This window comes from Epinephelus fuscoguttatus, linkage group LG9, assembly GCF_011397635.1.
Source record: "Epinephelus fuscoguttatus linkage group LG9, E.fuscoguttatus.final_Chr_v1".
Lineage (NCBI taxonomy): Eukaryota > Metazoa > Chordata > Actinopteri > Perciformes > Serranidae > Epinephelus > Epinephelus fuscoguttatus.
Genome location: NC_064760.1, coordinates 25,525,909 through 25,541,646, shown reverse-complemented (window position 1 = coordinate 25,541,646; position 15,738 = coordinate 25,525,909). Strand labels below are relative to the sequence as shown.

The 15,738-nt window shown below is 40.3% G+C and overlaps 3 protein-coding genes across 4 annotated transcripts in view; 2 read left to right on the top strand and 1 right to left on the bottom strand.

Moving 5' to 3' along the window:
* Nucleotides 1-1,466, bottom strand: part of LOC125894260 (regulator of G-protein signaling 14-like) — a 22,614-nt gene extending 21,148 nt beyond the window's left edge. For both annotated transcript variants that reach the window (XM_049585550.1, XM_049585551.1), the window contains exon 1: nucleotides 1,333-1,466. In XM_049585550.1, coding sequence (XP_049441507.1) covers nucleotides 1,333-1,455 — 123 coding nt within the window. In that variant the 5' untranslated portion in view covers nucleotides 1,456-1,466. The remainder of the gene's footprint in view (nucleotides 1-1,332) is intronic.
* Nucleotides 1,395-15,738, top strand: arl3l1 (ADP ribosylation factor like GTPase 3, like 1). Its single transcript, XM_049585555.1, has 7 exons — nucleotides 1,395-1,512; nucleotides 11,625-11,786; nucleotides 12,672-12,815; nucleotides 14,067-14,183; nucleotides 14,683-14,733; nucleotides 14,864-15,049; nucleotides 15,277-15,738. Exons 2-7 carry the CDS (start codon nucleotides 11,769-11,771, stop codon nucleotides 15,322-15,324), a joined length of 564 nt encoding a protein of 187 aa, XP_049441512.1. The 5' UTR covers nucleotides 1,395-1,512; nucleotides 11,625-11,768; the 3' UTR covers nucleotides 15,325-15,738.
* On the top strand, nucleotides 5,228-11,635 carry LOC125894261 (uncharacterized). The gene is made up of 8 exons (XM_049585554.1): nucleotides 5,228-5,316; nucleotides 5,533-5,587; nucleotides 5,691-5,765; nucleotides 5,927-5,971; nucleotides 6,249-6,281; nucleotides 6,398-6,655; nucleotides 6,887-6,985; nucleotides 8,694-11,635. The coding sequence occupies exons 2-8, from the start codon at nucleotides 5,542-5,544 to the stop codon at nucleotides 8,774-8,776; spliced, it is 639 nt and encodes a 212-aa protein (XP_049441511.1). The 5' UTR covers nucleotides 5,228-5,316; nucleotides 5,533-5,541; the 3' UTR covers nucleotides 8,777-11,635.

The following is a 15,738-nucleotide window of genomic DNA, read 5'->3' as shown; positions in this document are numbered from 1 at the left end:
TCACACACACACACACACACACACACACACACACACTCAAGAACTCATCATTTGGGTCTTCCTGTCACTTCCTGCCTGGAAGGGAAGTCTTGCCATAGCAACAAGCCACAAAAGAGGAAGTATGGTTACTATGATCAAACTGTTCTCAGCCTACGTCTTGAGAAACACTATGATGTGGGAACACAGACAAGACAAACGCACTCATTCTGCTTTTGATGTACAGTCACTGTGCGAGTTACTTGACACAGCTTACAGCCATTATACAATCTAGACGGCAGTTTCGCAGTAACAGCGCTGCATCTGAGAATGTTTTTAAGCATGTGACACTTCTCTTCTCTTTTTAAGTCACACTGAAGTTTCCTTTTACTTGGAAGTCACTGAGGTTTAGACATTTAAAGTAGAAAACAATGCCTCCTCGCTTATTTTAAGAGGGCTTTCCTGCCTTACAATATAAAAGTCAAAGTCGTTGCACTCTCCAAACACTACTAAACTTTGAGATGGAGCATTAACTTCAACTTCACATCTCTCTAACAATAATTGGCGTCCTTTTGTAAAAACAAATTCAAGCAGATTACCATGAGGTTTGGCACACAGAGCATCAGAGGTTCACCATTAACTTTATATGAGTATTATTCTGCAGCAACAGCAATTAAATGAATGTAGATATATATATTCACTGTGGCTAATATACGCAGTGCAAATTGTACACATGGATGGATTATTGCCAAGCCATGACCTCAAACAGACACAAACACGCTACAAGAGACACAAAATGACCAAAAATGACACCCCACCCCAAATAAACCCCCCACAAAATTCAAAGACACACAAAATGACTATAAAGTGACACCAAATGACTACAAAGAGACACAAAGCAACCAAAAAGACGCAAACGCACCCCCTCCCCAAAAAACAGTATTATATCTTAAGTATAAAATTACTTCAAAAGACACCAACTGACTACAAAGACACACAAAACAACCAAAAAGACACAAAATCAACCCCCCTCCCATTAAAAAAACTGCATGAAATTACTTTAGAGACACAAAGCAACTAAAAAAAAGACACAAAATGTCTACTACTATAAAAAAAAAAAAGTTGACTAAGATCATATTTTATGGTTTCATGTAACAAATAGGCCTAAATAAAGTGATTGACCAAAAAGCCAAAATCACCACAGTCTCATGCAGGGGAGGTGGTGGGGCCTTTTACATGACTGTGCACAGGGGCCCATTGTCTCATGATACGCCATGGTTGTACACCACACTTTATTTTTTTTACCGAGCATGCACGCACTCTTAGATTAGCTTGTGTGTGAAATGACTGTCGTACCTTCCTGTCCGCCACGATGCCCGTGGCTATGGTGCACCATTTGTCATGTCTCCTCAATTGCTTCTTTGCAGTAACTTTTGCCAGGCGGGAGAAACTGTGATAAAGTCCTCTAAGGGCGACCATCTTCAGCGGAAACAAACACACTGCGACTGAAGACGACAGCGACGAAGAAGTTTACAGGTGAGAGTTAATCAACTGCCATGACTTGTTAGCTGAGTCCTGACATGCGCAGAAGCACACCACACAGGCGATGCAGGACAATTAACAGTGCAAAATTTTGTCTTTTGAAATGTCAAGTAGCTTGGCTCTGACTTAAATGTTTCAGTGACTTTTCTTGGATATAAAAGCCTGTTGCAAAGTGGCTGTGTTAAGAAGTGACATTACAGCACATAGCATAGATAAGCTAGTTGTGATTAAAATGGCAAAGTTTACACAATACTAAAAATAGTATTCACTTGCAATGCAGTTAAGCCTTCAAATAATAAAGGGAATCAGCAAGACAAAATGAGAAAACATAACTTGTGGTGTCAGGTGATATGTCATATAGCTACATAAACATCCCAATAGTAGCACTTTGTTCTGCAGCATTTTTAGCATTGTAGCTAATGTATAATTGCTAGCCTTATCTGGTCCAGTCCAGAGACTATTGTGAAATTAAGAGGAATATTTCCGAATGTAACACACTTCAAAAGTGTCCTTTGAATTCCCACAATGTTAAATTCAGTCTTAAGTGTATTTTTTTTTTTTTTTTTAAATTCTGGCACAGTTATTATCACCTCACCTGTAAGTTACTCCACCTTCAACTGTTTACTATCATTAGCTTGCTAACGTGCAAATGGTTTGCTAATTTGCTAACACAAGCTGTTAGGTTAACATGCTAACGTCTAGTACCTTGAAGATTTTAGCATGCTGACAGTAGCATCTTATTTGGGGTTTAATATGATAACTTGTGAACATGTGTACAGTAGCTATTTGGTGCAACATGCTAAAGTTATAATTTTATTATGCTAACACTGATGTTAGCATGTTAAATTAGCATGTTAGTAAATTAACGGTTAGCATTCTAACATACTAACGTTAGCATCAGAGTACAGCAAAGAATGCAGCATTTTGCTGCCAAAAATTGAACCCAAAATACCACCACAAAAATACTAAACTGAAAAGATATGATTGCTAGTAGGCTTGAGCTGAGTATATATATATACATATACACACACACACACACACATATATATATATATATATATATATATATATATATATATATATATATATATATTATTACCTTGGTGACACTTCACCGAGGTAGAGTGTCCAATCTATTTTGAATGGTGGCCAGAAAAGATAATGTGGAAATACCTGGGCAGCTGCTTCTCACATAATTTGTATTAGTAAAAAAACACACATAAAAATGAGACAAATGCAACGGTGAAAAAGTTGGTGAGAAAGTAATTATCTTTCCACCAAAAATGGCAGCCCTCTCTGTCGACGTTACGCTTCTTTGCTGTGACTATGTCTGCTACCTCGCAGGAAACATCTGCCGTTGGGTAACTGTTGATTTGCTTGATTACGTCTGTTTATAAGAACTCATTAGTTGCACCTGTGGAGTTCTTACTTGGTGTCTACAAATTGTATGATAATCCTACGATCATGAGGCAAACAGAAAAATAAGTAGTATATTTTGAACGACAAGCCGCGGGCCGGGTGGACTTTGGACATACCTGTTGTAGCGTGTATGTCATTGTCTAGCCTACAATTCTGTGTTTCTGATAAGCAGTGAACTAATTCAGACAACTCTTGTTGGGGTTTAAATACTTATGGCTGATAGAATAATGAATAGATAGGAAATACACCCTTTGTTGCTGAGCGGAAATGATGAACATGTTGCTTATATGCTGCTTTTGTGGTTGGAAGAAGTCATCTCAGATAAAGTTACATGTGTCAATACTGCTAAACAGGTGCAGAGGCATTTTTCTTTTTTACTAGTACTGTAATATCATTCCCACAACCCAAAGTCCATCTTTCACAGCTCAGCTGCCTGCTCCACCAGTAGAGACTGACCTCTGGTGGTGTGTGTTGTGCACTACAATACAGTACAGCATCTCTGTACCAGTTAAATAGAAAGAGGTCTGGTTTGTGATAGTATTGAAAATCTTTGGGATTTCTCAATACCCTGGTATACGATAATACCTTGATACAGCCCAAGCTTAGCTGCTAGCGATGCCCCACACTGAAACATACAGTATATCATAGTCAAGTGGTAAAAGCAAGTACACACACTCATATACTTTGTGAGATCATAGTGTTAATTAAAGCTGCCTCAATGCTGTGATAAGCTTAATATACAAGTTGATAGTTCCCTCATAAACAAAGAGCCACTTAGATTATTGTAATAAATAATAACAAAGTGTGTACAGGCAGACAGAACAGCTCAGACCTTGGTCCTGTGTGAAAGGAATACTTCACCCACATCATGATGATTTGTATATCTATGAGTCATGTTGTGTTACCTTGACTTTGTGAAGAAAACATTGTGTTGCTTGTCTGCCTCCAGAAAACGGCTTGTGTTTGGGAAGTACTGAGCACATGAATGGATAAATGCAACTCAGATTATACAGCACGAGTTGTGTGAGAGTTCGTAAATGGATGCTTTGGTGTAGTTGTGCTCTCAAATTCAAGGTAACACAGCATAACTAACTGATATACAAATGGTCATTTTGTGGATGTATTCCTTTGGTAAAAGTGGGAGTTTCTTTTGATTCATACACTATGTCAGGTTATTTACAGCTTTGACGAGAGCTGACTCATGCTGTGATGAGCACTAAATTCAAATTGATATTTCTCTAAAACATCTTAATGCTATAATTAACAATAAAGAGTTTACAGTTAGGGAGAATATCTGAGACCATGGTCTTGTGTTAAAGTCTGTTTCCCCTTCAGATAATGTTTCCCCATACTGTTGCCCTTCATTATCAGGGTACAGCCTTAGGTTAGAGGTGGGGTCAGTGTAATGTTGAGATAACAGAAAACAGAAATCGATGGGGAAACAACACCAGCCATGATAGTACATTATCCTTGATGTGGGGAGGTGATTCAGAGATGATTTGAATCCGCAAACACCGTTTGGTTATTTCCGTGACGTTTGCATGGTCATGTTCACCTTGTGTGTGTTTGTTCTCTTTTGCTTTTTGTTTTGATGCTCTGTTTTCCCGTCACAGCTCAAACACATGCAGGTTTGATTAAATAAAACTCTAAATTGCCTTTTGGCTGTTAGGCTTAGGATTGTGATTTATGTTTGGCAGTCTGTCCAGTGTGCACCCTGTCTCTTTCCCTGTGTATGCTGGGATGGGCTCCAGCTCCCCATGACCCTGAAGAGATGAGTGTTAAGAGAAAAAGATGGATGATCAGTAGCACTCTCTGCTGGCCACTGCGAGAATAAATACTGTGCATGAGGGCCGTGGATGACTTCAGTGAAGGCTGATATTGTATTTTCAAGCTTCAAGTCTTTGAATTCAGTCAGTTTGACCATAAAGATTCTGAGCAAAATTATTCCTGGTATGTGTCACAGTGTACAGTGTGTGCAGTGGCAGTGGGTAGTTTGCATAGGTAAAGCACTGTTTTGTTTATAACAGGTTATACTTCAGTATACCTCTATCTCTCTGTTTTTCTTTATTTTTTCTGTCACTACATTTCTTGATCTATCTTTGTTTAAGTGTAAAAATACCATAACTTTAACCTTAGTGTCACTCAACATCATAAAAAGCAGCCTTACAGTCATCATTGCCATTGCAACCGTCTATAAAACACACAAACAGTCGGTGTTGTCTGTGCCGTTAAGTTCCAGGAGAGAATTTATTTGCATTGGTATCAGTGTTTATAATCAGCTCTGCCGTGCCTTTTCTGACGCAAAGACCATTGGGTTAGGCAAAACAGAGCAGGTCATCATTCAACCTCTCTGCGTGTGAGGAGACAACAGTACCACAGGTAATTAGAAAAACATTTTTCTACCTTTTACAATGATATTTAACACCTCATGTGCAAGATGTTACATGTGTGAGTGCTATGACCTGCTCTAATTTGTTTAAATGTTTATAGCTTTTATTCTTAGAAACTCTGACATGTATAGACGAGGAGTCTCATTCTACTGTTGAACTTATTCATAGGTTAAAGCAATTTATTAATACAAGTCTTTTCCAACAGAGAATAGTTATGATGGAGATATCACTTTATCTCCTGCTCGGTCATCTCCTCATTGGTAAGGAGCAACTTTTGAAGATTACAGTTACATATTTTCTTTTCTCCATATGTCTGTTCAGCTCTACACATTTACATTTTATTTTATTTGTACTTTATTTTAGCTGGCGTTGGCGCTGGCTCTCCCTGTGTTCCTCCAGAGTGTCTGAACTGTAACACCACAGGAGCAACTCAGGCAGGTAAATGAACGACAGAAACATGTAGACTGCATGTAGCATTCTGGAAGTGTCCTGTAGCAGCTAATGTACTCGAACATTGTCTGCCATTAAATAATTGCGAGGTGAGACGCAAAGGTAAAATGTTCTTGATGCTATTATTTCCACCTCTGTTTTCCTTACAGATCCTTGTGCCAACTGCTCAAGTAATCCACCATCGTGTATCACTAGTAAGTGCCTGTCTTTCTTTCCATTTGTTTACTTAAAGATAATCCTGTGAATTTTACATATGGTATATTAGATACAGTAATTGACGTTGGCGTGTGATGGCACAGTGGGGTTAATCGAACATGGCAAACATGAAAAATAATGCAAATGCTTATAAATTTGATTGTTCTTATTGCTGAGTAGAATAAGATAGAGTGAATAAATATTCTCAAAAAGAACTTTATTTTTTATCTTAAAATAAACGTGTCATATAGGCTGTGTTTCTGCTGTTCTCTCTAGAACCTTCAGCTATTCCAAAGAACTGCAAAAAAGGTAACCTGGAACAACGCCCCCATCTGTGGCAGTGCACACATAGAGTGATGACCATCTGATTACCTAACGCTGATACATTTGCTTCCCTCCCCTCAAATATTTACCCTGCCCATCAGACTTTCAGGTTTCCATCAAAAGCAATAAATCCAAGGTAGAAGAGGGCGAAGACATCGACCTCTCATGCATACACAACCTTCCCAATTTGACTCTGAAGTTTGAGTGGAAGAGGAATGGGATGACACTCAAGGACGGAAGAAATAAAACTGAGCTGTCTCTCAAAAAGGTGTTGTCAAACAAAGCAGGAAAGTACACCTGCACTGTGGTCAGCCGGTGTGGCAGATACGAGTCTTCGCCACATGATGTCACTGTAAACAGTAAGTAGACATCTCCCTGCTTATTTCACAGAGCCACAGATTACATGTGCCTATGTAATGTCGATTTTAGCACCTGAACCAGCCCACTGTACAATTCCTGAATTGAAAACAAAAGAGCTGAAACATTTTTATAGAGATATGAATAATAAAACCACTCCTCAGTGACCTCTGAGAGAATGTGTTTTTAATGTCTCTGTATGTCTCTGCATTTGTCATTGTGTCCTCATCCAGACAACACTGTGGTGCTCCTGGTGATCTGTGGTGTTTCCGCATTGGCCCTGGTCGTGATTTTGGGGCTGGCCATGAAGTTCAAGCTGAAAAGAGACAACGGTAAGTTGGTAACGGTCAGTTGTGGTTGATCTGTAATATTAGTTAACACAGGGGTCCAAGGCACCTCCTCTGTCTTAGATGCATCACCTTGAATGCAAATGATGATGATGGCCGATGAAACCGGTTTCACAAGTGACATACACCTGAGCAAGTATTTTAAAGACAGGCTGCTTATGCATCTGTATAAATTAACACTTGATTTCAGTGTGTGTTTAATAATTCACGATTAGGGCTGAGTATTGTTTTAAAGAAAACACTACCACCAGAATTGTTAAAGTGATACTGGTACCAATAGAGTACTTCATTTATAGCATTTTTTCTATTTTTCTCGATACCCATCATGACACCAGATGTTACAGGCGTGTAGTGTAGCCATACTTTCCAACGTTCTGTTGCCATCTCTCTGAACTGCCAACTCTGTTAAATTCACCACACTCGACTTCATCAAGCCACGGATTGTATGGGGTGTTGCTGCTACTGTAGTAAAACATGTGTGGTGATTGGCTGCAAGCAAAACCATACAAAGGTGTAAACAGCTAGCCTGGCTCTGTCCAAAGCAACAATATTCCCTCACCAGAACCACTAAAGCTCACTCATTACTAACATGTTATATGTGGTTTGTTTAATCCGTACAAAAACTGAAGAAACAAAATGGCGAGTGTTACAGGTGGTTTCATATCTCTTGGACAGGAGCAGTTGTCATGCAACCAACAGAGACTCTTAGATGTTACTACCACTTGCCAAGAATTAGGCTGTGCCCAATATTACTCCACATTTACTTTATAGTGTACCACATTAACTGTTCACCATTCCATTGGAGTGTCTCGATTGTGACAATGTATCCATTTGTCATGCATCACATTCTGCGGGCTCAATCCAAATGTCCACACTCTGGCATCCTGGACTGAGTCCTCTTGGACTTTAGTCATATGTACTGTGACATCTTCACTGTCGTCACGTCAAGTCTCTGTGGGCCCAAGATTGCAAGGCCCCAGGTCTATTTCTCTCGTTGCGGTGGAGCTTATACTCTGTGTCATGATGTCGTCGAATCTTATTTTTGGCCGACATGATATGAGTAATATTTTAATACAGCAGTTGTTTTTACACATCAATAATAAGGTTGTTTAGTGTTTTTAGTTGTCAGTTGAAAAAAAAACTATGTCACGTCTGTGTTGCATTAGATTTGGCCCATCCTCAGCACTCTCACTCACTTCATGGGAACAAGCCCGCAAAGTCTATGAGTCTGCAAGTGTGGTGAAGTCCAGAAATTTTCCATTTGTGCCACTCTACAGCTGTCAGTGATGCCAACAAAAAATGACGATGATCGATAAGTGTCCAAAATCTCAATTCACTCCTCACCACTGAGCAGAACTAACTAATAAACTATTGAGTGGTTTTGAGTTTTTGTACTTTGTGACGGTAAAACAAAGGAGCTGTATCGTGAAATTTTATGATGCTGGTAGGTGGACTTTGGCTCACTCTCTCCCTCTTTATGCTAAGCTAAGCTAACTGGCAGCTACATATTTTGCATATAGGCATGACAGTGCTTTTGATCCTCTTATCTCTACAGGAAAGCAAACAAACATATTTGCCAGGTTGTCAAATTGCTACCTTAATTTTTGCATATTGCTAATTTTAGAATTACAGATTTGACTTCTCTCTGTGTGCATTATGAAGTATGACACCTCCTCTCTCTCTCACTCTGCAGCTAAACACAGAGACAGGGCGAGGCAGAAGGCAAAGGACGAGCAGAGCAGGGTTCCAGCTCCGTTCACACCAAGAGAGTCCTAAAAAAGAACCAGCCGATCACCTTCAAAACTCATTGATCGTGATTCTGGGTTTTCTTTGGCATCCATGATTTGTTCATGTTTTCTCAGTGACCATTTATTTCTGGGATTCACCAGTGTTTTATTATTTTTGCTCTTCTCTCAGGTGAGACAATTTTACGTGTGGCACTCTTACCAAGAAATGTAGATTATTATGTTTTAATTAAAATTATATTACTAAATTTATAGGCTAAAGAAATACTACAATACTTAGTCCACTCATCACCATTAATGTAATTTCAGTTACTGTGTAAGACTGTGCAGACCCTCTGCTGATCAGTGCTGAAATGTAACATACATTTAAGCATTTACTCAAGTTCTGTACTTAAGTACGAATTAGAGGTAGTTTTACTTCACTTGAGTATTTTAATCTTATGCCACTTTCTATTTCTACTACACACATCTGAGGGAAATATTATTCTTTTTTACTCCACTACAATTATCTGATAACTGTAGTTACTTTACAAGTCAAGATTTTTGCACACAAACAATATAACAACTAAAAGTGCAACTGGAACGATTATTCGATTGGCTAGAAAATTAATTGGTAACCTTTTTGACGATCTTTTAAGACAAATTTCATGCAAAAAACATAGTTCATGGTTCCAGTTTCTGCTTTTATTAAAAAAAATAATTCTAATTATTTTTGATTTATTACATTTATATAAAATGTTCTACAATGATTACTTTTACTTTAAGTATGTAAATACATTTTCCTGATTGTACTGACATATTTGTAACTTAAAGGAGCAATAAGTGAAATTCATCATTTCTAGATTGAAGGAATTAAAAAATTGTTATGTGAAGAACTAGAGGTGTAATTTCATCTGGAGTATAGCATGACCTCACACACCCTCTCTCTGTGTTGATCTCCAGCCCATTGTTTACAAGCCGGTCTGGCTGCGCGTTCACTGGGATGGGTTAATGTCTGGAGCTTGAGTTATTAGCGGCTCGGTCCCAGCAATGGGTCAGGTGTTACGGTTGTGTTAAGTGAGTAAGTTAGCTCGGCAGCCCAGCTAACATTTTCACTTAGCACTGTAAAATGTAGCCTCGCGGGCAGCCTGCAAGGCTACATTTTTGTAATATATTTGCTGAAATGGAGGCGAGGCTCAGTAACTAGAAGAGATGATAGAAGCGCTCCATAGCTGTAAGTTACTCCAGTAGCCAGTGGCAGCCGACTCGGCCAGAGACATCGCCGGATCCCAGCTAGTGCTAACACCGGGAGCTAACGCTAACGTTCCTACTCTTCTCCGTGAGTGAGAACGATGTTTTAGCCTAGTGGGCAGCTGACTCGTGGGCGGAGAGCAGAGGTAGAGGGAGGAGTGGCTCATGACACACTTTGTTTTGGTCTACAGGCAGTGCACAACAGCAAACCTAGCGGTGAAACGATTTCGCTTTTTGCCCCTTTAATTAACATTGTCAATGCAGGGCTTTTACTAGAAACTAAAGTTAGTAGTAAGTATTTTACAGTGTGTAAAGAATCTGAATACTTCCTCCAGCGCTGCTGATGCAGGATCACAAATGTTTTGACTTTGTTTTTGATTTTCCTCTAACTTCAGGTCTGACACCTTAGAAAATCACAAGTTAATTAATAGTACGATAATTTTACAACTGCAGAAGTTTTTCCTCTTGCAGTCTTTTTGTAGGCATCTCCCCAGTTCTTGGGCATGTGCCGAAGTCTTTGCGCACAGCACGACACCTACCCTTATGGAGGGTTTAAGGGGTGTTACCTATGCTACTAGGTTACTTATGATCATTTGGGATTCATCAGTCACCACCTGGGTAAGAGCAAATTCGGATGGCTAAAAATGTTTTATGCATCTGGATTTGTCATCTCATATTTCTTCTCTTGACTGAAAACTAAGAGAAAATGTTAGAAAAAATTAAGAGAATTCTGCTGTATTGTTTCATAATTTGCTGTGATTTAATGTAATATAGAAATAAACTGTCTTTAATCTCTGTCTCTGAGGCTACGTGTGTGTGATCAGCTGAGGTTACAAGCTTATGTATAGCCATTTCCAGATCAGGGTGGATCCTTCGTTCAACGCAGCATTAATGTTAACCACGCCCACCAGAAAGCCTGCTCAGTTGAGGAAAAGAGTCTAGAAACGTTATAATCCAGACACAGGACAGGCGCGCTCAAACTAATCCCACTGAATGCTCTACTCACAGGAACGCACACACTACAGACGACCCACACAGAGCAGCTTTACAGCAGCAGGCATGTAATGGATATATGGGATGATAATGCTATCTACTCCTCTCCAAGAGAGGGATGGATGTGGGATGTGGGATTTGAGAGTTGACTTATGAACACAGAAATAATAAGTTTGGTGGTTCAACAACATGGTATAATCCTCTGGAGTTCGTGTGTTAAGCTCTGTGCACACTGTCACTCCTCATGCTGCTCACAGTGCCTTTGTTTCTCTGTATTAACAGCAGGTTTCCCCCCTCAGCCATTTGGCAACATGTCTGAACTTTTATCTGTTTTTCTCCTCACAATATCCGTGTTTGATAGTGTGTCAGGAAGGACTGTTTATTCAGTTTCCTCCTATAGCAGGTGGCTAAGGGATAATCCAGGTAAAGCCACTGCAAAGTGGAGATGGAGGGATGGATAGAGGAGGAGGGGGAGGGGGGATGGGGTGGCCTTTGCATGGATGACTAGGGCTAATTCGGGCCTCCTAATCCCAGTCCCATCCACCCTCCCCCTCTTCCTGCTTGCTAACTCCACGGCGACAGTGAGGAGCAATTGACGCCCAGGTAGACATTACTATCACATACACACATAGCACTTAACCCGCTCAAGTTTACAGAGGAGGAAGAACGAGAAGACGGAGGCTGCTGGAAGCTTTTCTGGATAGCTAACCTGGGTGACCTGGATAGCTAACACACCTGTGGGAGCTTCACTGGAGAATGTAGCTGCAGCCCTCCAGCCTAGCCACAGGATATACGCCACCATGGGAGAAGCTCAAAAGGTAAGTGACCTGATCTGAAGGAACAGGACTTATGAACCCAAATGTGAACCTTCAGTATTTGTTTGATACAAGCAACTATTTACAGGTAGTTATGGCTCCAAAAGTGTGTACAAATAGCTGTTTTACATTATTTAGTAGCTGTTAAGATGCGGCTCTGCTGAGACGGTTGGATTCTCTAAATTGCTCTGCTGATACACTGCTGATGTAATGACTATACATCTAAACTGAACCTCTACTGCTCTTTGATTTACACTTAATCACACGTACACTGTAGTACCTGTCACCTTGAATGAAATATTTAAAGCTGCAGCGCCACTTTTGTCAGCAGTGTGTCAGTCTGCGATTGCGCAACCTCGCTTCAGACTAATCACATTAAACAGTGCACCATTATATGAATGGAGCTCTAATCAAAACCAATGCTTTTCTAAATGAAGGAACAGATTAATTTTTTTTACAGAACAGAGGTGGGAGCTATACAGTAGGAAGAGAAGGAGAGCTGGAGATTGGTGGGTGGGTGGGTGGGTGGAGCAAAATGGGCACGCAAGTGTGGTCAGCAGTGTTGTATGTAACTGGAGCTTTGACCTCAAATCAGAAAGAGGTCAGTGGGATCAGTGTTGAGGTGTAAAGTATGTCTGAAAACTATGTTTGCATTTTTATATATCACCTGATACGATGTTGGATGTTCCAGAGTGTGTCAAAGAAACGTTGCACCCCTTCAAAAATATAATGTTATAAATAGACGGGCGCTCACATGCTTTTGTATTGTAAACCAGGTCGACTTCCACAGGAGTTGCTTCACAAACAATAAAGGATGCTGTGTTAATGCAGCAATAAGTTTATGACCTGTCCTCTCCCTCCACATCCCACCCTCCTTCCCACACGCAGGGCTTACTCTCTGTCATTGAGAAACTGAAGGGATCCACAGAGCAGGAGGTCAGGATAGTGCTTCTGGGGCTGGACAACGCTGGCAAGACCACCCTGCTGAAGAGCCTCGCCTCTGAAGATGTGAACACCATCACACCGACGCAGGTGAGAGGAAGTTAGATGTTAAAACTCACACAAACACATTGTGACCTGAAGGAACGTCACTTACTGTACAGCATAATAAGGCAAGAAGCGTCGCTTGCATTGTATATGATATGATGTGAACAGCTGAGTCACTTTATACTGTTACCACCTGATGTTCATTATAAGGTGTATTTTAGATAAACGGTGTGCATCTGCCAGAAATATGCCACCAATATTATGATAACCCCCAAGTTGCCACTCTTTAAAGATAATTTGCCCACTGTGATTAATTCCTTTTGCAAAAGCAGCCATACACTGATGGATTTATCTCGTTTAATTCACACTTTCCAAAAGATACTCTGTATTTTCATGGTGCTGTAACACAGCATTGTAAAAGGCAGGGGGATTGTATCTAATCTTGTGAGACCAGCTGGACCAGTGCACGCTGTCACTCGAAGTAATGTGATTTAGACGACCTTTGCTTTTCTGACACGCTGTGAAATAAAAACAATTGGCCTTACAGTACACATGCTTTTACCATCAATCAGTAAAATAATGATTTGAGATTGTCCAATCATCCTGTTAAGTCGTATGTTAAATAACCTTTCAGCAGGAAACGACCGTCCCGATTTGTTCTCCACATATTTTCTCAGAGGATCCTAACGTTGTAGTGAGGCCTTTCTTTTTTTATCACCCTCTTGTCATGTGACTATTTAACCTCTAATATTATTATCTAATACCCTTGCATTACTCTCACAAGGCAAGACATAGAGCAGATGTAGTGCCAGGTCCTGGACAAGTGTGACAGCTCGTCAGACATCAGGCGGAGATGATGCAGTCCAGCATGACAAGTCAACACAAAGCTAAACCAGACTTGACACATAAACATATACACTGGACTTGATCCTTCCAGTCTTATCCTCAGATTTGCTCCTCAGCTGGCCCTCAGGATAAAGTTGTTATACAACCTCGCCGACTGCAGCAGAAAGGAGCCGCGTTGCGAAAAAAACGGCGGCGGATTAACACAGTGACCACTTCCTTAGGAGTGCTCAGAGCACATGTTGCTCTCCTGCTGATATGTAACAAGGTTACATTACAGAGTAACCAAACGGTGATTCATTTAACACACACACCTGTGCTCTAGTACCTCGCAGCTAAATGAATTGCTACATAACCATTTGCGAGGCTTTCCAGGTGCTGCGTATTGGAACTGTGTTAAATTGAAGGCAGTGATGTGCAGTGCAGTGACTCCAGCTTTGTGCTTCACTCCAGGGCTTCAACATAAAGAGTGTTGCCTCTCATGGCATGAAACTCAACGTCTGGGACATTGGAGGACAGAGGAAGATCAGGCCCTTCTGGAAAAAGTACCTGGAAAACACAGACCTGTTGGTGAGTCACTGAACTTAATTCAAATCAATTAAAATCTTCCCCAGGGAGACATTTACTTTATTCTCCTCTTGGATCCAAATTAGTGTTTACAAAGTGGTTGTGTGTCACCCGGGAGTCCTGACTGATCACTGAGAATACACCACAAAAAGAATATGAAGCAATAAATATCCATGACATTTACGTATCACATATATGCACAAATTAAGCAGTGTAATTGTATCTTGATGACGGAGCTTGTTGGCAAAACTCTAATGTTGTGGAACATTTTTGAGAGGTTGACAAGTGTGACTCCTGTTCTCAATTAACATTGACTTTTTGGCTGCCGTACAAGAGCAGCAGCTGTGTACTGTGAGAGAGTCACTGACACCTTCAGGAGTTTAAAGCGTTGAGGCCAAAAAGAAAACTTTTGTCCATGAATTTTCTGTTTGCTTGTCAGCGAATTTTACATATCTGCATATATTTATCACATGTATTTACATAAGCACTTTTGTTATTTCAGATTTATGTTATTGACAGCGCGGACAAGAAGCGGTTTGAGGAGACGGGGCTGGTGAGCTTGATGTCATTTCTGACGAGAATCATATTAAAACTACCTCAAGTTAATATATGATAGTTGTTTTTTTATCTTTTTTTTTTCTTTTTTTTTAATCATTAACATTTCCATGTGATTGTATGTACAGGAGCTGTCCGAGCTGATTGATGAGGAGAATCTAAAGGGCGTTCCAGTGCTCATCTTTGCCAATAAGCAGGATCTGGCCACAGCGTCACCGGCCAGTGAGATCGCCGAGGGACTCAACCTTCATACGTACAGGGACCGTGAGTGGCAGATTCAGGCCTGCTCAGCCGTGTCTGGAGAGGGAGTTCAGGTCAGACCTAGAGCCAACCTTGATTTATTGATTTTTCCTCACATGGAACCTAATTAACCAAATAAAAGTGCTCCTTCCTGCTGTACAATAGTGTGCTGAAAATCAGTCTTAACAGCTTTAATGGAGACCATATTTCTACCAGCAACCTCTTTGACTTGCTTAGTTTGATGGTTTATTTTTTATCTTTGAATATGACACTGATTCATACTGTTTTATTTCCCTGACAGGATGGCATGAACTGGATTTGCAACAACATTGTGAATAAGAAGAAGTGACAGAGCGACACAGACAACACTGACCAGAGTCAAACCGAGAACCAGCATCACATAAGGGATTAAAAACATGTCACTTCATTTAATGTCGACACACCTCACCTATGACAGATCCTGCCCCCTGACAGATTCTAATAATAATTTTGTTTTTACAATTTTTGTCATTTTTATGAATATTTTGCAAATGTAGCCACTGTAAAGACAGTTTTTAGCTACGATAAGTGAATTAGGCACTTATTAATCATTGTTCTGTCCTAAGTAATGTATGTTGTTGTCCCCCTTATCCCACGGGTCCTTGTCTGGTGAATCTGTGTGCTTTCTGAAACAACGAGAAAACCAAGCTGAGTGTGTAGCCATGTAGAAGTGTTGGGGTTTGTCAGTTACATAGGCACCAGTTCAGTGTGAGTGTAAAGTGTG

Bases quoted from the DNA above. Each gene is read 5' to 3' on its own strand.
- LOC125894261 (XM_049585554.1), top strand. From the start codon at position 5,542: ATGATGGAGATATCACTTTATCTCCTGCTCGGTCATCTCCTCATTG. The intron at 5,588-5,690 runs GTAAGGAGCAAC...ACTTTATTTTAG, and splicing joins GCTCGGTCATCTCCTCATTG to CTGGCGTTGGCGCTGGCTCT. The intron at 6,282-6,397 runs GTAACCTGGAAC...CCTGCCCATCAG, and splicing joins TCCAAAGAACTGCAAAAAAG to ACTTTCAGGTTTCCATCAAA.
- arl3l1 (XM_049585555.1), top strand. The intron at 12,816-14,066 runs GTGAGAGGAAGT...GCTTCACTCCAG, and splicing joins ACACCATCACACCGACGCAG to GGCTTCAACATAAAGAGTGT. The intron at 15,050-15,276 runs GTCAGACCTAGA...TTTCCCTGACAG, and splicing joins TGTCTGGAGAGGGAGTTCAG to GATGGCATGAACTGGATTTG.